The following is a 23,306-nucleotide window of genomic DNA, read 5'->3' as shown; positions in this document are numbered from 1 at the left end:
TCCTAGGTTAAGCTTTGCCCCCTTCACCTAGATCCACCTGCAAGTCTGAAAATGTTCTCAAATGTTATGAAAAGCCAGCAAGCCCTCCCATGACCTCCTTCCAAAGGAGACCAGCCTTTGGTGTGAGTTATGCCCCAGGAATTTCTTGTTGTTTGTGGAGGTGGGGCATGAGCAGTGGCGCTGAGAGTGCGGGTTGGGAAGGAGGAGGGGAATTGTGTTATGGGGGCTCCAGAGGGTGTGTGTGTGTGTGTGTGTGTGTGTGTGTGTGAGTGTGCCTGTCTTCTAGGTTTGTGGTTCTGTGCTTGCCTTTAAAATCCTTGGTGCACCCTCTTGCTGATTCTTGCTGTTCCTTTCAGCACCAGAAATAGTGAACTACGAGCCTCTTGGGCTGGCTGCAGATATGTGGTAAGGATTTCCCTCTTTCCATTCCCTTCCAGTATAGCATCACTTCTTGTCTGATGGTTCGAGATCAGTCAATAAAGGCAAGATACCATCTGCAAACACTCTTATACTGTGTTGCATGTCACTGCTTTGAACTCCAGTTATTATCGGGTCATTTCTAATTAGTTCAGCCAGTGGTTCCAAATAAAAAGGGTGAAAGTGGACAACCTTGTTTTGTTCTCTTATAGACTGAAAATTGATTAGAATCTCTACCACTAATTCAAATATGTGCTAAATTGCTATTATAACACTGATCAATAATGCCTATAAAATTTGGGTGCCAAATTCTTGAAATTTTAATAATTCTTTATGAAAATCCCAATTAACTTTATCTAAAGCTTTGGTTGCGTCAAGTGAAAGAGCCACTGCTGGGATTTTATAAGTTGGTAAATATTCAAGACCTTCTTAACTAGTTTGGCCAAGTTCTATGGAAAAACACCAGCAATGGCAACACTCTCTTACATTATTATTAAAAACAACCAAACATGGTATAAAATGTGTTTATGTGTCAAAGTTAGGTCCCAATGTGGCTTTCTTTTTCCCACTTTCCATCTGCATATGCCAGCAGATTACACAATAGTGGGTGTTAATTTAAATATTTCCATCTTTTTTCTTTTGCTTTGTTTCAGGAGTATAGGAGTTATCACTTACATTCTGTAAGTACTTCACTAGATTATATCTCTGTTTTTGTATTGCTATTATGCCCTGCTTTTCCTCCAGGGAGCTCAATTTGACATACATGATTCCCACCCCATCATTTTATCCGCACAAATTGGCCCCCAGCAAATTAAAGTAGAAGTCACTCCCAGTTACTGGATTTGTTGCAGAGAACGCTAGGTAGAACTCAGTCGATTTTACCCTTGATAAAGAGCAGTCCCTCCCTGGAATCACCCCTTCTCCTCCACCCCAAGTTCATATCCAAGATCAGGCCATTGGCAGGGATTCCATGGGGCAAGGGGAAGCCACCCCCACCCCACCCCCCTTGTTAGCCCAGCATCTCTCTAGTCCCCAGTTCAGAATCTGCTTGAGCCACAGCTGCCTGCCTGCCACCTCTGGCAAATTCCAGTTCCACAATGCAGTTGCCAAGGCTGCTTGCTAGGTGGCAGTGCAGTGTCTTCCTATCCTGAGCTCTGTGCCCCCACCCCCACCCCCAAAATCAGCACTAGGTTCTTGAGTGCTTTGAACACTTTGATGCAAGCTGTTGTTACCCTTGTCCTTGGGCTGGATGTAGAATTTGTGCAAAGTCACTGTGGGGGAGTCTGCAGAAAGCGGGTCTGTGTTATTGGGATGCTCCTCAGTCTCAATGAAGTTGTGTGTCCCCGGTGTCTAGTCTTTTCCTGCGAGTTCTTTTCCTATCATCTCCCAAATCCCCCCCCTCCCACAAAAAAAACCTTGCTCAAATGGAACTAGTGTTGGTTAGTGGTAAGAAAGTCCTCAACTCAAATCTTGCCTCTGCCACAAAGCCCTGAGACCTTAGCTGAACCATGTGTCTGCTTCTCTGCCTCCTTCTCCAACAGCTGCAATATGCAGATACCGAGACTGGCCTACCCTACAAAGCAAATTACATAATCAGAAAAAGAACAATTGATGCACTTAAGCAACTGCAGTAAAACAGCACATAAAGTAAAGAAGAATTATGATAGCGTCATCCACACCAGTTTATTATGGACAACTGACCAGAAATAAGACCAACAATATACCATAAAGTCTTCCAAAATCTCAAATGCAGGACAGTTTTTTAAGTGTAACAACAGCTCAGTTCTATGCAAAATAGTGAATAACTTCAGGTATGCCCCTGGAAATAATGCATTGCAATGCAGAAAGTAAAATAGACTCCCATTAATTACACCGACCAGCACAAAAATCCTTCCGAATTATTGAGAATGTATTCAAAGCTCTGTATTGATGCAGAGTGAGAATATGACTCAGTGGGGAAGGGTTAAGCATCCCTCTCCTCAGTGTTTGATGTATCACAGTATTTTAATATTCTTTTGGAAGCTGCCCAGAGTGGCTGGGGAAACCCAGCCAGATGGGCGGGGTATAAATAATAAACTATTATTATTATAATAATGAGTAGGTCTCCCTGGTTCCAGATGAAGCCTCTGTCCACTCCTCCACATTGACCTCCTTTCCTTTAAAAGGGACATTATTCCTACATTATGGTCAGGAAATGCTGCCACAAACATGTTGGGATGTAGGAAACAGCCTTATACAGAGCCAACCCATTGGTTTCTCTCACTCAGTGTTGTCTACACTGACTGGCAGCAGCTCTCCAGGGTTTCAGGCAGGGGATGTTCCCATACCTACCTGGAGATGTTGTGGGGCCTGAACCTGAGACCTTCTGCATGCAAAACAGACGCTCCACCTCTGAGCTAAGGTCCGTCCCTATAAATAGCATTTAAGCCGCACAGCCTAAATATGGAAGGTGACTGTTATAGACCTGGAAGTGGGAGACTGTTTCAGCCCCTGGGACAGGAGCAGCATTTCCCTGTCTCTTGATTTCACAACTCAGCATCCCTCTTCAAAGACAGACAAGAAAGTGCTATGACACATTTTATTTAAAAAAGAAGGTAAGCAAAGGACGTCGCTTACAGTGAAGGGCGTTTGAGAAAGAAGCCAGGCTCCTCTCCCAGGCTAAATAAAGACTGCTGAGCACCCTCTGCATTATTGGCAGGCAGGCCTTCTTTCCTTGCAAACAAGGCCAGCTGCTGAACCTTCAGAAAAATAACTTCCTCCCTGCACCAGGGGCTTCCCGGATTTGATTTCACTGCATCTTTCCTACCCCTTGTCTTGAGCGAATTTTGGGTAGGAGGAGCCCAAGACATTTTTGTCCCGAAATAGGAAGTCCAAATGGCACTAACTTACATAGGGCACAATCCCCTGGTGATTTATTTCCGTGCAAACCCCATTATTTATTTTATATATTTATTTTTACATTTAAATCCTGCCTTTCCACCAAGGAGCTCAAGGCTGCATACATGCTTCTCCTTCTTTCCACTTTTATCCTCACAACAACTTTGCAAGGTAGGTTAGGCCCAAAGTCACGCACTGAGCTTCATGGCTGAGTAGGGATTCAAAGCCTGGTCTCCCAGGCCCGAGTTCAACACTCTAGCTAGTGCACCACACTGGCTCTCAGTAATAAATGGGAGCCCCACAAGTGAATGTTTTGCTCTTGGGGAGCTCCCATTTATTTCACAGGAGAAATTCCCTGGGTGTTGTGCCCTATAAGATCAGATCATTCTGTCTCCTATTTCGTAGCTCTTCATAAAACCCTAGATTTAATCCACGATGGAGTCTGCCTCTAAGAGCTTGATGGGCTCAGCCTGCCCTCTCCCTTCCTTCAGAAGCTGTCAATACAGTGGTACCTCGAGTTAAGAACTTAATTCGTTCTGGAGGTCCGTTCTTAACCTGAAACTGTTCTTAACCTGAAGCACCACTTTAGCTAATGGGGCCTCCTGCTGCCGCTGCACCGCTAGAGTCCAATTTCTGTTCTTATCCTGAAGCAAAGTTCTTAACCTGAAGCACTATTTCTGGGTTAGCGGGGTCTGTAACCTGAAGCGTATGTAACCTGAAGCGTATGTAACCCGAGGTACCACTGTACCATTCACACCCCCCCATGGTCCGTTTTAAAGCAGGCAGAAAAACTGCAGGCATAGCATTCTCTGCTATGGGGTCAAGAATGAGACCAATTTCCCCTGTTTTTCCCTGCAGGCTAATGACCCTTCTCTCTCCCTATGGTCCCTCTAGGCTTAGCGGGGCTTCGCCATTCCTTGGAGATACCAAACAGGAGACGCTGGCTAACATCACAGCTGTGAACTATGAATTTGACGAAGAGTTCTTCAGCCACACCAGTGACCTCGCCAAAGATTTCATTCGCAAGCTCCTGGTAAAAGATACCCGGTGAGCCCCAAATGACCCGCCAGGAGGAGGATGAGAGGAAGGCCAATCTCAGAGCTGACCCATACCTTGGCTTAGCGTGGATGGTGATCCCCTCATGCCGCCTTCATTCCCCTTCTTCCACAGTGAATTCTCCTCCAACTACTGCCATCTCATACTCTCTGCTCCCTTAGCCCACAGATCCCCTATGTAATCAATGTCGCTCTCATATTTGCATCTTCTTTTTCTTCTCTTTTAATATATGTTTATTAATTTTTGAGAATACAACAGCAAAAAAACCCCCCTGAAAGCATAACTCTAACCCTCAAAGCAAAGGGTATCTGTGGATTTAGGGAGGAGAAAATGTGGGGCAGCAGTAGTTGGAGGGGAGTGCTGCGAAAGCTGTAAGCCGCATGGACGAGGAGGCGAGAGGGATTAAACTGAGGTACAGATAGGCCCTCCAGCTTCCTGGTCCTGCCCACCATGGTTGGGTTGATTGGTTTATGCCTCATAGCATAAACTTATCCAGGCAGCTTACAGTAAATAGCAGGAATAAAAGTAAATATGAAGTTCACCATGAAACCACAAATGTCCTAAGTACATAAAATGCGACCCAAAGCAGACTGAACCCAAAAATTAAAAGCCACAACTACTACATAGTTGTTTAGAAGGGCTGAGTGATCAGAAAGCTCTTCTGGAGCCAAGATGACCACAAGGATGGTGCCAGGAAAGCCTCCCTGGGAAGATTGTTCCATAAGCTGAGAGGAATGGTCACTACCAAAAAGGCTGTCTCCCTGCTGGTTGCATGGGCCACAGGGAACACTCAGGACACGGCCTGCGAAAGAGAGCTAAGCTTTGGCAGGGTGCATATTGGAGAAGGCAGTCTTTCAGGTAACCTAGTCCTAAGATGTTTTAAAATGTAATTTGAAGGTAAATTATGTCTGGAAATGAACCTGGGAGCCAATGTCGCGTGGGCTGGGTGTTCATCAGTATGCAGATGACACCCAGCTCTACCTCTCCTTTAAATCAGAACCAGTGAAGGTGGTGAAGGTCCTGTGTGAGTGCCTGGAGGCGGTTGGAGGATGGATGGCGGCTAACAGATTGAGGTTGAATCCTGGCAAGACAGAAGTACTGTTTTGGGGGACGGGGGCGGGTGGGTGTGGGGGATTCCCTGGTCCTGAATGGGGTAACTGTGCCCCTGAAGGACCAGGTATGCAGCCTGGGAGTCATTTTGGACTCACAGCTGTCCATGGAGGTGCAGGTTAATTCTGTGTCCAGGGCGGCTGTCTACCAGCTCCACCTGGTATGCAGGCTAAGACCCTACCTGCCCGCGGACTGTCTCGCCAGAGTGGCGCATGCTCTAGTTATCTCCCGCTTGGACTACTGCAACGCGCTCTACATGGGGTTACCTTTGAAGGTGACCCAGAAACTACAACTAATCCAGAATGCGGCAGCTAGACTGGTGACTGGGAGTGGCTGCCGAGACCCCATAACACTGGTCTTGACAGATCTGCATTGGCTCCCAGTACGTTTCCAAGCACAATTCAAAATGTTGGTGCTGACCTTTAAAGCCCTAAACGGCCTTGGTCCTGTATACCTGAAGGAGCGTCTCCACCCTCATCGTGCAGCCCGAACACTAAGATCCAGCACCGAGGGCTTTCTGGTGGTTCCCTCATTGTGAGAAGTGAGGTTACAGGGAACGAGGCAGAGGGCCTTCTCTGTAGTGGCGAGAAATTCCACCCTGTGGAACGCCCTCCCTTCAGATGTGAAGGAAATAAGCAGCTATCCTATCTTTAAAAGACACCTGAAGGCAGCCCTGTTCAGGGAAGTTTTTAATATTTAATGCTGTACTGTTTTTAACACTTGATTGGGAGCCGCCCAGAGTGGCTGGGGAAACTCAGCCAGATGGGCGGGGTATAAATAATAAATTATTATTATTATTATTATTATTATTATTATTATTATTATTATTATTATTATTATTATTATTATATTACAGAGCACAGTGAAATATTGTCCCAGTTAATAATCTTGTGCCTCTGTTCCAGGCCAGCTGTAGTTTGTGGACCATTGTAAAGGGGCAGGGGATGGGGACCTCTTTGGGCCCAGCAGGCTAAATCCTTATCTGTCAGCACCTCTGTGGGCCGAATTGTGGCAGGTGGGTGGGACAACCCACCTGTCAATCACCTGACATCATTATGGCATTAGATGATTGACAAGTGGGTTGTCACGCCCAGTTGTCAAAGTCTCAAGTGCCCCAGCAGACAGCTGGTTGTTGGGTGCCTGAGAACCACAGCCCAAGGGCACTTCCTCCAGAGAGTGCTCCCCATCTTCTTCTCAGGTGGTCTCCCATCCAGGCAGTTCACGGGCACAGATCTGCTCTCTTTCCATGTCTCCTTCATCTTCAACTCATCCTCCGACCTCTCTTGTGGTAGCTTTAGACTAAGGATGCTTTTAAAGAGGGAGACAGACAGGTCTGTCTCTGCAGCCAGTATGCAACACGCTTCAAGAACAGTTGTGACCAGCAGCTCTTCCCTGCAAGGGGGGCTTGCATACTTAACGAATTTTCTCCCTTTGTAGGAAACGCCTCACCATCCAAGAAGCTCTCACTCACCCCTGGATCACGGTAAGCCTGGAAATGGGGCATGTGGTGAAGCGGGTGTTTTTTAATTCGGACAGAGCTTTGTATGGAGTTCTGCATTTTGGCACTGAAATGTCACCTGACATAATTCTCATTTGCTTTTGCATATCTGACTTTAAACATTATGGCAGCATGACAATGACCTTCTAGTTTGGTTTCTCACAGTTTTAACCTCACTGGGGGAGAGAGATTAATTTTTGCCAAACATTGTCAGAATCTTTGCAAAATAAAACAATAATACATGTTGCCTTTTTTAATGCTTTCTTGTCTTAAGCAAGAGATAAAAAATATGCAATGCTGAGATACGTGTTGACAAGCATACAATTTCCCATCATGGAATGTGTTGTGTGATGGTGATACATCTGCCTACTGTTTGCATGGACAGACATAAATCACGTTCCAACTGTGTTTGGCTGGGCTCTATCTGGTATGAATTTGCTCCATCCAGTCCACCTTGAAATCTATAGGAGGTTGCAAAAGACACTCCATTGCATTTGTAGAACTTTTCAAGGGTGGCTATAGCCTAGAAGAACCCAGTGGACCACACGCCTCTCTGTGTCTTTCTTTGTGTTGTGTTTGTGGTGTTCTGCTGTGTAGAAGATACAGTGGATGTCCTACATTTGCCCAGTGCCAATACTCACATCTGAATGTCGAAGACTCCAGACAAATTTTGTGAAGAATTGAGAACACAGTGATATGCAATATTAATATGGGGCATCCATTAAGTTCATCTGGAATAGCCAATTATTTACAGGTGAAACTCAAAACATTCATTCAGTGCTGGACGTCCATTGTAATTTGGAATATATGCAGCTTGTCTTTGCATGCTGGAATCTGAAGTGCTGGACCCTTAAGATTTTTTTTTCACATCACAATGAATCAGGGGCTACCAACCTTTTTGGATCAGTGGGCACATTTTGAGAGAGTGCTGGGGCGCCAGTCGCAAATAGCTGCTGTGGGGGGCATAGCACAAAATTAGAGAGTCGGCCAGCCCCATCAACCTTACGCTTACTGTGGGAAGTCAGCCATGTACTTCTGGCTGTGATTGTTGAGATCACACAATATTGATTATATATATAAATACACACAAACACACTGACACTCTTGCTTTCGAATGGCAACAGGGAGCATTCCTCAGTAACAGGAAAAATAGCCACACAACACTCGCACTCATTTCACAGAAATGACTTAGAAAGGACCTGTTCGTTTTGTCCCATAACTTGCTTTCCAGGAGGGCTACAGACTTCGGTGACCCCAGTACACGCACACACGCACACACACACACACACACACACACACACACACAGAGAGAGAGAATGCTCAATAGTGTATTTTCTGAAATATTTTCAATTTTTTACAAAAATTGACCACTTTTGAAAGTGTAAATGCACAGATGCCAGCATGCAGTCAGTCATAGTGCTCACAGGGATGTTTTTGCTCCACCAACCTTTTTTTGTGTGAAAATAAAATAATGTCTGTGACATGCATGAAGGAATCCTGTTTTCACCCAGCACCATGGATATGTGTTGTGTGTTTGCCTTTCTTTTGCCTGCTGTGTTGTGGTTGATGCTGTGGTGTCTATAGAAGCAGTTTGCATGATTCTGCGGATCAGTAATAACCATGCCCTACTACTTCTGTCTGAAGACTCACCAGCCCAAGGAAGAAGCGAAGGTCCCAGAAAGCAAAAGGGCTGAGAACCAGCAACTGAAGACCAAGCGCCTGAAGGAGTACACCATCAAGTGCCACTCCAGCATGCCACCCAACAACACCTACATCAACTTTGAGCGCTTTGCCTATGTGGTGGAAGACATCTCCAGGATGGAGCAGAACTTCAGTGCTCTGGCTGTGTCCCATGATGCTTTGCAGGAGGACATTGACGCCCTCGTTTCCATCTACAACGAGAAAGAAGCTTGGTACAAAGAAGAACATGAAAACGTGAGACATGAACTTTCCCAGCTGAAGTACGAGTATCGCAAGATTGAATCTCTGAAGAAGCACCTGCAGGAGGACATCAGACTTGTGGGCAGCAGCCTCACTGGGGTTGCCAGCAAGTACATGAACCGGCAGTCACATTACGAGTCCTTGAGTAAGGAATTGTCCGAAGAACTCAAGTGGATTCAGGAATTTACAGGCAGCTCTCAGCTGGAAGATGGAAGTGACGCCTACATGACTGGAAATTTTGGCTCCGTCTTTAACAAAGATATAAATGACTCTCTTAGGGAGCTGCTAAATAGATCCTGCTGTGAAGAATTCCTAGCTGCCTTGAACCCAGGTGTTGCAAAATCAAGTCAGTAACTCTGTCTAAAATGGAGTTTCAGATTTATCTATTCATGCCACCTCAAGATTCCTGCATACTAATGGTGACACCCCACTTGTTCACTTTATTTCTGAAAAACATAATTGACAGTCACTGTCGCAGTTGACTTTTGGAACTCTGAAAATATATGTTCCACGACACAGGGCATATGAACTCTTGCCATTGTTTTACCCTTTTTAACAGGGAGGCTGTGAATTTTGCCAGTGAGAAATGAATTGAAATTACTTTGAATAACACCCTGTTCTCTTTTTGGAGCATACTTTGCATTTAGAAGTGAAAGCCTTTGCTGTCATTGTACTTTGGAAGATGGAAGCAGCTTACTGTTACCATGAGATACCTCCTAAATACCTGATTGTAGATAGTTAAGCATCCTTAACAGCCTTTATTGCTGTCCTGTGAAAGAGTCAGCAGTAAGAATGCATTGATTTGAAACTCAGTATGACTGGTGCTTTTAATAGTGATGGATTCAGATGGAGAAGCTCTTTCTTGCCCACAGCACCCTCTGCAATCCTGACCGCAGTCTACTTCAAACAGTGGCAGGCATTTCAGTTGAAAACCAGAATTGTGAATGTGTTACGGAGTGAATGGAGAGCTCTAACATCAACTCTACGCTCAGCATATTGACTGGGGTGATGCGTAAGGCATTGTCAAGAGACTTGACAGTCTACCCCACCTCAAGCAAAGAACATGGTCCAGTGGAGGAACCAGAGGACTGAAGACTCCTATTGTGGAACCTGAGACTTTGTTTTTGTTGCTGTTTTGATTCAGATTATTAGAAGGGGAAAGTGTGGGGGGGTGAGTTATAATTGAATTATGCACATTTTTGTTCCTGCCTCTGAAAGAGAAGAGCATTGCCTGGGCAGCAATGATCTTCTCAAATGTGTAACTAATTCCACACTTATAGAGACAATAAATATTTATTTAATACAGTGTGGTTACTTGCAGCACCATCTGTCCGTATGCTACACAAAAGAACATAATAAGAGCTTGCTGGATGAGGTCAATGGCCTGTCTGGTCCTTCTCAGAGCAGCTACCCAGATGCCTGCAAGCAGGATTTGAACACAAGAGCCATTCTCTCCTCCTGTGGTTTCCAGCAACTGGTATTCAGAAGCATTACTGCCTCTGATTGTGGAAGCAGATCATAGACTTTGTGGCTAGTTTTAAAGGTAAAGGTGCCCCTGACCATTAGGTCCAGTTGTGGCCGACTCTGGGGTTGTGGCACTCATCTTGCTTTACTGGCCAAGGGAGCCGGCATACAGCTTCCGGGTCATGTGGCCAGCATGACTAAGCCACTTCTGGCAAACCAGAGCAGCGCACGGAAACGCCGTTTACCTTCCCACTGGAGCGGTACCTATTTATCTACTTGCACTTTGACGTGCTTTTGAACTGCTAGGTTGGCAGGAGCAGGGACTGAGCAACGGGAGCTCACCCCGTCACAGGGATTCGAACCGCCGACCTTCGGTTCGACAAGTCCTAGGCTCTGTGGTTTAACCCACAGTGCCACACGCATCCCTAGTTTTATCCTCCATTAATTGGCCTAATCCTCTTTTAAAGCCATCCAAATTCGGGGCCACCACTGCCTCTTGTGGGAGGGAGTTCCATAATTGTTTAACTATGTGCTGTGTGAAGAAATACTTATTATTATTATTCAGTTGCAGTTGAAAGCCCACAAATTCTAGTATTATTGGCGGGGCCGGGGTGGGGTGGGAGGCACGGAATTCTCTAACTACTTTCGCTATCCCATGCATAATGTTCTGCCCTTCTGTCATGTTGCCCCTTACTCACCTTTTCTTGATGGTCCCAAACCCTGCACCCTAGGATTGGTTGAGTGAATAGTGTTTGCCCATTGGCTATTGATTTGTTTCTAGTGATGGTCTCAGCAAGGTGAGGCTGTCACTTGATGGAGGGGGTGTGCTAAGTACTGGTTTGGGTTCAAGCCAGGGAAGTCCAGCAAGTCCAGCCTTTTCCAAGGTTTGAAGAAAGTAGCTTCCAAACTGACACGTGGGTCGGCTTTGGATATGCTTGGAAGCTCTCACTCGTGTGAGATAAGGTAGGTACCCTGAGGCCTGTCTGAATTTTGCATAACTGGTGTCCCATTGGAGCCAGCTAAGTCCTAAGATGTAAATTATTTGCTACCATTTGATTGCTGTTACACTTAGTTGTGCCAGTCTCATCACTGTCAAACTTCAGACAGAGAGGATGATAACGTCAAAGACTTGAGGTCCAGATGGAGAGCCTGTGGCCTGCCTGATTGATGCTGTTGACATAGGCGCCGACTCCATGGGGCCTGAGGGGGCCCGAGCCCCCTCAAAAATTCGTTTGGGGGGGCAGAGCCCCCCCCAATAATTTAAGAAAATTATTACCGTAAATTTCGCTCTATAACACACAGATTTTTTCTCCTAAAAAGTAAGGGGAAATGTCTGTGCGTGCTATTGAGCGAATGTGTGGTCCCTGGAGCTGACTCGAAGGAGCGCAGGGGCAAAAAGAGCAAAAATCAGGCAAAAATAAGATTGGTCGGTCGGGTGGAGGGAAGGCGGAAGCTGCTGCTTTCCTGCATTCTGCCTCAGGGTCTTACTGCCCACCCGCTTGTGTTGCTGCGTTTGCTCAAACTCAACAAAGAGCAGGGAATCCCCTGCCCTCCTGGCAAGCAGAGGGTTAAGGAAAGGATCGAGTCCTTGCTTCTAATTCTTTCCTAGTCACACTGCGTGCAGGCTCCAGCCCACCACCTCCTCCTCTCCCTGCTCTAGGGATGCAGGTGGGAGAGAGAGAGAGAGGGCTGGCTTGGGGGGGGGGACTTTTGCCTTCCTTTCCTCCCCCCCACCCCGTTAAACTCCTCCCCTGCATTCTTAGCCAGCTGCTTCTCCGCACACCCCTCTTGTGCTTCTTGTCCCTTCTGTGTTTTTCCTTCCCTCCCCATTTAAAACGTGGTGACAAAGCACGGATCCACATGGATCCTCAGGATTTTTGCATTGGGTCACCCCAAATTCACCATCAGATCACATAGCATGTCCATGGCTACATCTTGCACCAAAAAAATCACGCACCCACTGTTGCCTAGGGTCACAGTGGTTACAAAAACGTGGTTACAAAGCACGGATCCACATGGATCCTCAGGATCTTTGCATTGGGTCACCCCAAATTCACCATCAGATCACATAGCATGTCCATGGCTACATCTTGCACCAAAAAAATCACGCACCCACTGTTGCCTAGGGTCACAGTGGTGCAAAAACGTGGTTACAAAGCATGGATCCACATGGATCCTTGGGATTTTTGCATTGGGCTACTCCAAACTCACTGTCAGATATTAAAAATCTTTATAAAATAGAGAATTAAATACATACAGAATGTTAAATTTTCAGTTTTGAAATATTAGTACTAGTTTAGTACTGTATTTCTATATTACTATAGTACTGTATTAGTTATTTTCAAATACTTAAATATTTTTAGGGTGTAAGACCCAATTAAAGCCCGTTATTTACATACAGTATTACAGTATTTACATACAGTATTAGGCATACTGTATTAACTTTATTAACTGTATTAAAGCATTAACTTTGAGATATTATATTTATTTAATGAACCCTCAGCCTTATTCAAAGTAAGCTTAAATTAGCTATTTCACTTATTAATCAAAGTGCTATTACTGTGCGACAGCAATATTTTATGTTTTATTCTTTTAATGATAGTTTAGGATTTATTTAAATATCATTTCAGTCTTTTCAGAGCTATATATTCACTGCTCTGTAATAGTCTATAAGCATAATTGTTACTGTAAATTAAATTAGCTTTTTACGAAAATACCGTGCGTGTTTATGTTTTGTTTCTTTTTTCAAAGCCAAAAAGTGTTTCAGGCTTGTCAAGTTTCCCGGAGTGTGGAGTTATAGAGAGTCAAGTTTTCGGGGTTCTAATGTTGATCATATGACTCTAAAATACTTTTTAAAAACTTTAAAACTCACTAATTTTCATCTAAAATTTAGAAAACTTCCCGGGGCAGGACCCCGGTATGGGCCCCCCCAATATTTTTTATAAGTCGGCGCCCCTGGCTGTTGAGTTACAGCTCCCTGATACATGGCCGTGCTGCCTGGGATGGATGGGAATGGAAGTCCAGCAACATCTGGATGGCACTGCAATTGCCCCCCCCCCCGCCCTGTACTTAAAGTGCACAACCCACATAATGTATATTTAATGGCCCAGGCTTTGTGAAGCACTGACCTTGTTCTCTCTTGTCTTTCCCAGCCGAAGGACAAATGCCAGGCATTGGTGAGGCGAGAGTCGGTCATTAACTTGGAAAACTTCAAAAAGCAATATGCCCGGAGGCGGTGGAAGGTACTGTACTTGGAGTGTGGTTGCTGATGCATGTGTGGTGCTCTCTACAAAGAAGCAAGACTTCTGTTTTGTTTTGTTTTCTTTTAAAGCAGGGATGGACAGCCTTTGGTCTTCCAAATGATATTGGAGCTGGTGGTTGTTTACTCCAGCAACTTCTGGAGAGCCACAGGTTCCCCAACCGCCATTTTAAAGAAACAACATTATTTTTTTAAAGTGACATAAATTATACCTTTCAGAGCTATCTGCAGAGCTGGCTTCTCTCTCTCTAGAAGCTAGCTAGTAAGTGCAGGCCGGTCTTGTTAACATCAACATTATTGATTATTATTTTAAATTTATATGATTACCCATTGATAAAGTTCTCCAAGCAGCTTGCAGTAAAACAATTTGCAGCTCAACATAAAACTACACATTAATGTGTTATTAGGATAGGTGCCTAGGCCACCCTTCCTGATCTTGTTGGACTACAGCTCTCACCAGGCCTGTTCTTCACAAGCTGAAGTTTTCAAACCGTATCCAAGGGTAGTCCCTAAGTAATCAAGATGGGAGGCTACATCAAACCAGGAATGGCCATAGCTGGCAAGTCAGCCAGAGCAGGAAATAAGCACTCCTTGATATCAAAGCTGAGCCTATAATGACCGAAATGGACACAGGAACACCTTGACACTGTGTACCTGCTCCTTTGGGGGAAGTATGACTCAGCCCAGAACAGGATAGATAACGTGTGTGCATGCTTTGATCCTGCCCACTACTGGCCTCTGGTCACCTTCCCCACAGAGGTAAGCAGCTCTCAGGAGCAGGGGATGGGTGGCTTCCCAACCCTCTCTTATTGCTGAGGAACACAGCTGCCTGTCCCAGTTCAGACTGTCTTCAAGGGTCAGCCCCATTTAGTCCCCGATAATCATTTCAGCTATACTGAGCACTTTGTCTAAGCACTGAGATCTGCCTTCTTCTCACCCTGGTGAGCTCACAGTGAACTGGGTCAACCAGAGACAATAGGGTCCATCTGAATCTTTTCTGTATTGCTGCATTTTAACGTATAACATTTTCCTGGTTTTGTTAGCTCACTAAATCCCCCCTGCAGCTTTTTAAGGTCTCCCTGGTGCTGCTTCCAAACCTCATCTGTGTATTGGAGGCTGATGGCAGGGCAGTTCTTGAAGGTGCCCCTTGGTTGTGCCCATTAAATGCACTGGGGGTTGTGGGGACATCCCATCAGTGGCTCTGCAGGGTCACCTTCTGCCTTTCAAGAGTATAACCACAATATCCTTGTTGTTCCTCCAGCTTACTTACAGTATTGTTGCACTGTGCAACCATTTATCTCGCACCTTGGTGAGAAAGGTTCGCCTAATGCAAGATGAAAGCTTGGTAAGTACATGGGGGCAAAGGAAGTGGAAAGTCGACGTGTCCAGTTGTTTGCGACAGAGGAGGGGCAGCCAATGCGATGCCTTCCAAATGTTGCTGGAGAGCCCTGTTCTATCAGGCAAAGGATCACCTAGCTCAGCATTTTGCTTCCTTCAGCAGCTGGCTGGCCAACCAACCCCTGAGACACCTATGCAATGCAATAGCCCTTCTCCCGTTGCTGCTTCTTAGCATTTGTCATTCAGGGGCCTTATGTCCCTGTGCCTGGAGGCTGCATAGAGCCATCGCTCCCCCTAATAATGACACCAGGAGGTGAGCGCCACCCGAAATAGAGCCAAAACAGGGCTGCTGAGGAACAAGAGGTTGATATTGGCATGCTCTCTCGCGAATGCTGAGGAATACAGAAATGCTACCTCGGCACTGCTGCTACGGATCCTGAACATCATGGTTAGCTATGCAAAGCAAAGTTAAAGAGCTTTGAGCAGAGCTCTAGATTCTCCAAGTGGTGGGTACAGGGGCATAGCGTGGGGGGTGCCAGAGGGGCTGTGGCCCTGTGCGTGGATTTTTGAGGGGGCACAAAGCAGGCGCCCCCACGCAGGTGACTGAGGAGAGGCAGTCCTTGAGGTACTGCACTCCCGAGCCATTTAAGAGTTACCTCTCACCCACTCCTCCATCTCCCCACTTGGGAACGTCTTTGTTGCTTGGGTTGTTCAGTGCAGGGGCAGACAGAAGACAGATGGGGATCTGCTGGAAGATGACAGAGTGATTTGCAGTAGAGCAGCAAAAGTTCTCCACTCTCAGTAGCTTAACCATAGTAACGAGAAGGCTTTTCCCCTTCTAGATTGTTGTTTAGTCGTTTAGTCGTGTCCGACTCTTCGTGACCCCATGGACCAGAGCACGCCAAGCACTCCTATCTCCCACTGCCTCCCGCAGTTTGGTCAAACTCATGTTTATAGCTTTGAGAACACTGTCCAACCATCTCGTCCTCTGTCGTCCCCTTCTCCTTGTGCCCTCCATCTTTCCCAGCATCAGGGTCTTTTCCAGGGAGTCTTCTCTTCTCATGAGGTGGCCAAAGTATTGGAGCCTCAACTTCCGGATCTGTCCTTCCCTTCCAGTGAGCACTGAGGGCTGATTTCCTTAAGAATGGATACGTTTCATCTTCTTGCAGTCCATGGGACTCTCAAGAGTCTCCTCCAGCACCATAATTCAAAAGCATCAATTCTTTCAAGACAACCAGGGATGAAAAAGGAGCTGATGTAGGGTGTGTGTGTGTGTGTGTGTGTGAGGGAGAGAGAGAGAGAGAGAGAGAGAAAGAGAGAGATTGAGATTCCTGAGCTGAGTGTGTGTGCAAAGGCACCGGGATCTGCAATTCAATGCTCATCCCCTTAAGTGACTATTTTGTACCTTCTCTGTTTGCTGGACCTTGGGTTTTGTAATGAAAAACAAAGTTGATCGTGCAAGCTGGAAGTCTGCCCACCCAGCAGTGGAGCGTGTCTCCATGTTGCCTAGGTTGGGTGGGTGCACCCAGGCATATGTCCCCATTCCAGAGGCGGCTTGAGGGGCTGAGGACAAATGGACCCTACTGCACCTGTCCAGCCCCTGTTGGAGCTGGAGTGACACCAGCCCTGGCAGCCATGGCTGTTGCACCCTCCACATGCCACCCTCCCCAGATCTGCAGGGGGGATGTGGCAGCCATGCACCCCTTGATCCTAGCCTTGCACAATGCTGGGATCGAAGGGCGCAAGGTTGTCGCATCCCCCCCTTAGCCTTGCAAGGCTGGGATCCAGGGATGGTAGCACACAAAAAACATGTGCTGTGCCACCTGCCCCGGGGGGAGAGCATGCCCCCCCATGCCAGTACCCCCAGAGGGGCCCAGTGCTCCTCTCCAGGAGTGTTGGTTCCTCCATTGGTGGACAGGGTTATTGTTACTGTTTATTACTATGTTAGGTCTTTTTATATTTTAAACTGCCCTGTGTTCCTCAGATGGTTGTTAATAATAATAATAATAATAATAATAATAATAATAATAATAATTGTGTCTATAAAAAGAGGGGCAAGGAAAAGTCTGCAGATGCTGAGCCCTGCCTGAAACATCACCTAGTTTCTCCTTTGTTCCAGCGCAATTGTGAAAGTGACCACGAGGAAGATCTTCCCAGCCGGCCGGCACCTCACCATCTCTTGAGGAGGAGGAGCAGTATATCTTAACTTCACCAAACAGAAACGGGAGTCGGACTGAGATTTCCACGTGCCTAACAGCGCAGCTCTTGCACAACTGAACACTTTGTCTCGGGGGCTCTTTCTACCCCCAACGTATACGCAAGCACAGACCAGAAAGGCTCGTGTAGCTGCTTGGTGACTCTGGATCCTCCGAAGTCAGGAAGAAGCCACAATGAAGTCCCAGACGCGTTTGGTGCACTATAAATTGTCACGTACAAGCCAAGATAGGAGTGGACTGTGGGATATGAGGTGTCATTTCTAGAGGAAAAAAATTGACTCCATTAGTATTTTAACTGCAGATAAGAAGTTAGACCAGTGTGTGCAGAGCTGGTGATCCAGGGGAAAGAGCTGGGCAGGAAACTGAGGTGTTGGAGCAGGAGTAGGATGATAAGGTAGGGATGGTGTCCATTCCAGGTGCACCCAGGCAGCCAGCTGATCTTGGGCGCTGTGTAGGTGAGAGCAACCTCCCCCTTCTTCTTCGAAGCCCTTGAGGGCAACCCAGCCCCCAGATCTTTCTTGCAAAGAGACACAAGATTGTTTCTATCATGGGCAGCGGACAGGAAAAGCAAAAGCAGGCTGCAGGGTGTTCCTTTTTGACAAGCTACATTTCCCACCAGTCTCTGTTCTCCTGCAGAGTTGGGTGCATTTGGCAAACATTTGATCCTAATCAGTTAAATGTAGTGATTGGGCAGCAGCCCTCATCTCCTGGCGAAGGCCAGAGGAAGAAGCCTCCTTTCCTTGGCACCTGCTGCATCGTCCTTCTGCAAACACATCCTGCCTCCCCTGCCTTGCCCCTCTCAAGGATCAAAGCGACTTAGTCAATGGCACCCCTGGGCTCTTCTGGCCACCCCCCCCCTCCGGTAGCAGGACACCTTAGCCCAGAGGGGAGCAGTCAATTTATTTATTTATTTCACAACATTTATAAACTGCTTGATTTTTAAAAGAAAACCCTCAAAGCGGTTTGAGCAAACAGCAAAATCTAGAAAAATGAATAGCCCTACTTTAAAAACATACAAAAAGTTAAAAAATACTGAAACAGTTTAAAATGACCTCAAGTTTCTAAGCATCTAGGTAAAGGTAAAGGGACCCCTGACCGTTAGGTCCAGTCGTGACCGACTCTGGGGTTGCGGCGCTCATCTCGCTTTATTGGCCGAGGGAGCCGGTGTACAGCTTCCGGGTCATGTGGCCAGCATGACTAAACCGCTTCTGACAAACCAGAACGCTGTTTACCTTCCCGCCGGAGCGGTACCTATTTATCTACTTGCACTTTGACATGCTTTTGAACTGCTAGGTTGGCAGGAGCAGGGACCAAGCAAGAGGAGCTCACCCAGTTGCAGGGATTCGAACCGCCAACCTTCTGATTGGCAAGCCCTAGGCTCTGTGGTTTAGACCACAGCGCCACCCCCGTCCCTTGTAAAGCATCTAGGTAGGTTTGTCTAAAAGGAATGTTTTCAGCAGGGGGCACATTTCAGATTTAGAGAGAGTGACAAAATGGCTGCCCTGCGGCAGGTAGAGATGGCAGGCCAAACATGGTTGCCGTGGGCAGCAGGCATAACTCAAAAGTTTGAGAGTGCAGTCAATACTGCTGCTCCCCCTCCCCTGCTCTAGCCAAGCTCATGCTTACGATGGGAAATCAGATTTGTTCTGCTGGCAGAGATACAGCTGTTAAAGGCACAATAACCCTGTTTTCCCCTGTGATGGCCCTAAACCAAAGCCTAGGTTGCCATCCTGGACACAGTTACTGGGGACTAAGCCCCATTTAAACACAAAGAGATTTGCTTCTGAAGTAGACATATATACCATTGTTTGGTCAAGTGAATTCCTGACACACATAAACATCAGCTCCTGCACAACCAGAGACAAGCCTAAGTCTCTTTGCAAAGTTTTCACATTTTGCATTTGCCATTTGGATAGCGGATTCTTTAACATTGTCATTCACCTATTATGCCGGGATTACCTGATCTGAGAGGAACCCACCTCAGGGAAAATGCATCCTGGTTTCTAGGAAAAAAGGAAGGGCAAACTATAGAGATTTCAAGACTTCTAGAAAATGAGTCATCTGTTGTCCTTTGAGTCAATATGGTCAAACTTGTGCTGTAATTCCTGATGTTCTTCCGCCTCCCCTGTGCGATTTATTCCATTCCAATATATTTCATCCCATCCACCACATGTTTCTGCTTCCTGAGTCCTGTTGGGATAGGCCTATGGAGGCTCTGTTCTCAAAATTTATGTTCCTAATTCTTGGTTTCTCCTCCTCCCTTCTTCTTCCCTGCCTTCATCACCTGCCTGGAACGAAGACAAGCCTGCTGGGACAGCTTTAGATGTCTTTTCATATATTATTAAAGGGAAAAGGGGGGACAGTACTTTGCTCCCAGTGAGTTATAAGCCATACTGCTGTTTCCACCAACATATTCAACATTATTTTGGAAATGTACTCTTCAGTTAAGTTAGTTGTATCATGTTGAAAAATCACTCTGCTGTGCTTTTATACTACCTTGTGGTCCTTTGGTCCTTTGGCCCAGATCTCCATGTTCGGCCCAGATCTCCATGTTTCTTACTCAAGGGTTGTGTGTGGGTATATATTTTCAAACCTCATTATGGTCAGCATTTTGCTTATGCACTTGTATTTTGGGTTTTGATATTCACCATGATGTATGCTGTGTTTTTGTTTTTTGTGTGTGTTGCAAAAATTTCCAATGTGCGTTTGTTGGAATTGCCCTCTCCAAAGACAAAACACCAGTGAGTTAAATGTTTGAGGGCAACTTCTTACATTCATTTTGATGTAGCAAATTATCCAAGAGGCAAGACCTGTGATCTATCACATCTGCGGGGGGCGGGGGGGAGTAAAGTACTCCAGGACATGTTAAATCTCAGCTTTCACCAGAAGAAACGCTAATGCAATCTGATTCAGACAAGGACGCTCTTTTCCTTGCCTGCTCTTCCGTTTTGAAGCTGCCATTCCTTTTGTCCTCAAGGCACAGTTTCCCCCCAATCCGATATCATCACATTGCAACATTTGTACCTCATTACCTGCTTTTCTCATGTTGTGTTCTGTTATCAGCTGTATACCAAATGTACCGCCCCTCTTATCCTGAGGAACATTTTCCAGAATAAAACAGTTACATATTTGCTTTGTTAGGAGATAATGAGTTAAAAATTCTAAACTTGATACAGTAGAACCTCTACTTACGACTGCCTCTACTTGGGCCTGATCCAAGTTGCGACCACAGCAAACCTGGAAGTAAATACTGGATTTGTTGTGATTTGTGCACATGCAGAAGCGGCTTCTGCCATTTACACACACGCAGAAGTGCGCTGCCGCTGAATGCGCCTGCGCACAATGGTGCTTCTACCAGTGACCCGAATCGACTTACAAACGGACCTCTGGAATGGATTATGTCCATAAGTAGAGGTTCCACTGTACTGTATTTGGGCATTAGATCTGTAGTACATATTGAAGAATATACAGAAGGTTAAAAAAAAAGAACTGATTTGCAGAAGATTCATTAATTCTGGAGCTCATCCACTCCATGGAAGCAAGTTGCAGTTGTTCACTCCTACTAACATAGAAGAACTGCACCTACTTCCATCTGCAAAGGACACTTAAAGGATAGATAATGCAGGAAATAAAGCTCAGGTTTGCTATGTTCAGCTGGTCATAATGCAGAAAGGGGAAATTGTGTGCATGGTATTACATTAAGCTTGGCACCGTAATCTTGATCCCCTGCATCAGTGATTTTAACATGCGTAGCATCACTTGAGATTAATTGTACAGGAGATCATTCAGCATTCAGCAGCTACATAAACCAAATCAATGCAATCTGCATTGCAAAGGAGTTTAGCTCATTGCAGTAATGGGAAATGTTTGAACCGTTTCCAATGTAAAGTTCACAAACTGCCTTCGATCTCTGGGTTTGAGGCAGTGGAAAGCTTTGACTTATTACAAAATGTGCATTTTGCAGTTAAAAATTGCAACCTTTGTTTAAAACCTGCTCAATGGTGCCTTATTAAAGGTCAGATTATTCATCCACCTTGCCCAGCATTGTCTCCTCTGATTGGTGGCAACTCTCCACAGGGATCATGGGAGAGAGGAGGGTCTTTTCCATCACCTTGCCCCTAGATCTTTTTTTTTAAACTAGGGATGCTTAATATGAATTAGACTCAGAAGCTTCTGCTGGTGCCCTACCACTGAGCTATGGTCCTGAATTGGCTAGGGACTTACATAGCATGTTCAGCGTAACCACCTTCTCATTCCATGGGTAGAAAAAGCAAGTTACCTGCAGACCCGGGTAGCTGCTTTGCATGATCTGAGAGGCACATCCCACAATTTTTTGCAATGCCAGCATGTGAACCAAGCCGACTGTGGCACTTGCATATCTGACACTGCAACACTCAGCAGCACCTTTGCTAGATGTACAGTTGCAATGCCCCCGCCTTAAAAAACAGTAATTCAAAACAGTCTCTTGATGTTATTGTGCACTCAGGCTGGCCCTACACGCATGTTCCACCAGGCAAAAGAAATTTATTCCCTTTCTTTAAGAATCTGTCTCCTGTGCCAAGTCACAGTTGTTGCTTTTTGAGGGTACAGCAAAGATCTGGGGCCTGCATGTTTCCAATAGCAGCTACCTCTGCTAACTATCTGATACCTCCTTTGCATGGATGGAGTGGGCACAGGATGTGTTGGTGATGAAATGGACCTCTGCAGCCAAAAGCTCCTGTCTCAGTCTAGCGTTGGTGCAGTGGAAAAGCCACCTATTGGTTTTAATTCTTGCTTTGAAGGTAGGACTTGGTGAAGTGCTAGGAGCTAAAGTCCTGGCAAGGTTCAGGTTGCACTGGATAGAATGGGTGGTGGTTTGGAAAAGAACTGGGGGCTACCCATCCCAAGCGACTCAGCCACTTGCAAAAGAGTAGTGGAGATTCACAATCAATGCAAGTGGGGGTTCAGGGGAAGGGATGATGGAGCTGGGTCAGGGAAACGGGGTCTTGGTGCACTTGTTCCCAGGGCTGGCCCTACCAACAGGGCCAGCCCAAGTGAAGCAGTAGATGGTGGGGGGTGACAGCAGCTGTAGCAGCCCCCACTGACCTTTCACCCTCTGCTCCCCCAGTATGGGTAAAACTAGGGTCTCAACTAGGGCCAGGGACTTTTCAGTACTGGCCCCAACTTGGTGGAGCACTCTGTCACAAGAGGCTAGGGCCCTGCAGGACTTGACATCTTTCCACAGGGCCTGCAAGACAGAGCTGTTCCGCCAGGCCTTTGGTTTGGACTCAGTCTGACCCTTTTGTTTCCCTCCCCTTATGGTTTTGATTTATGGGCTACTATTAAAATAAGGCTGCATTTTAAATTGTATTTTAATAAACTGGTTTTTTTGTTATTTTTGTTTGTCCCCCCCCCCCATATGTTTTATTGTAATTTTATTGGTGTTAGCTGCCCTGAGCCTGGCTCTGGCCGCGGAGGGTAGGGTATAAATAAATAAAAATATTATTATTATTAAAATCAGGCTGTGGATGTAAATTCAGCAAACCCATCAAAAGAGAAAAGTAGGATTGGAATAGACAAAGCCGGCATCAATCCATGAGGATGCCACACCACACCTTTGTGGCAAATATTCATCTCTGGCCCTGCTTCAGTTCTCTGGGAAGACGATTCAGGTGGCAGTGGGGTGGATGGCCTCTGATCTACCCACTGAGCTGTCACCAGATGGTTCTTGAAAGCCGGCTCCATGCATGACCAGGACTGTGCAGCTGGGCTTGCAGGTGTGGCCAGACAGCTTCATTTGGTGCTCTGCCTCAGTTGGGTGGCACAGCATCCAGCCCCAGCTCTGTCGCTTCATCCAAACCTGTAGAAACCTTGATCTTCCAAAGGATTCTGCATGTAAAACCCACTTAGCATAATTGTAAGGGAGTGGTGGCCGCTGGCCAAGTTGACTTTGAAAAGGGATTCAAGCCATTCTTGGGAGAAGAGGAGAGGCCTGTCAGTGACTACTAATCTTCATGGCTAATATGCTAGTTTATTGTTCAGAGGCAGTGACTATCTGTTGGGGGGGGGTGGAAAAAAATAAGAGGGAAGGCAATTATCTTCATGTCCTGCTTATTGGTCTTATGGGAAGCTTTGACAGGCAGGTGTTAGA

General features: G+C 46.1%; 1 protein-coding gene across 6 annotated transcripts in view; it reads left to right on the top strand.

Moving 5' to 3' along the window:
* The window catches only part of DAPK2 (death associated protein kinase 2), a 61,983-nt gene extending 40,772 nt beyond the window's left edge, over window positions 1-21,211 (top strand). For 4 of the 6 annotated variants that reach the window (XM_083712750.1, XM_083712748.1, XM_083712749.1 and 1 more), the window contains 5 exons: window positions 357-405; window positions 1,071-1,097; window positions 4,189-4,341; window positions 6,898-6,943; window positions 8,603-10,204. In XM_083712750.1, the coding sequence (XP_083568876.1) occupies window positions 357-405; window positions 1,071-1,097; window positions 4,189-4,341; window positions 6,898-6,943; window positions 8,603-9,253 (926 nt within the window). In that variant the 3' untranslated portion in view covers window positions 9,254-10,204. Of the gene's footprint in view, window positions 1-356; window positions 406-1,070; window positions 1,098-4,188; window positions 4,342-6,897; window positions 6,944-8,602; window positions 10,205-13,515; window positions 13,606-14,883; window positions 14,968-17,079 lie in introns of those variants that run through there. The other 2 variants (XM_083712752.1, XM_083712753.1) reach the window with 1 other exon arrangement.
* The last annotated feature ends 2,095 nt before the right edge of the window (window positions 21,212-23,306 follow it).

This window comes from Podarcis gaigeae (genome assembly GCF_964106915.1).
Source record: "Podarcis gaigeae genome assembly, chromosome: 14".
NCBI classification, from domain to species: Eukaryota; Metazoa; Chordata; class Lepidosauria; order Squamata; family Lacertidae; genus Podarcis; species Podarcis gaigeae.
This window is presented reverse-complemented; position numbering and strand designations above follow the sequence as displayed.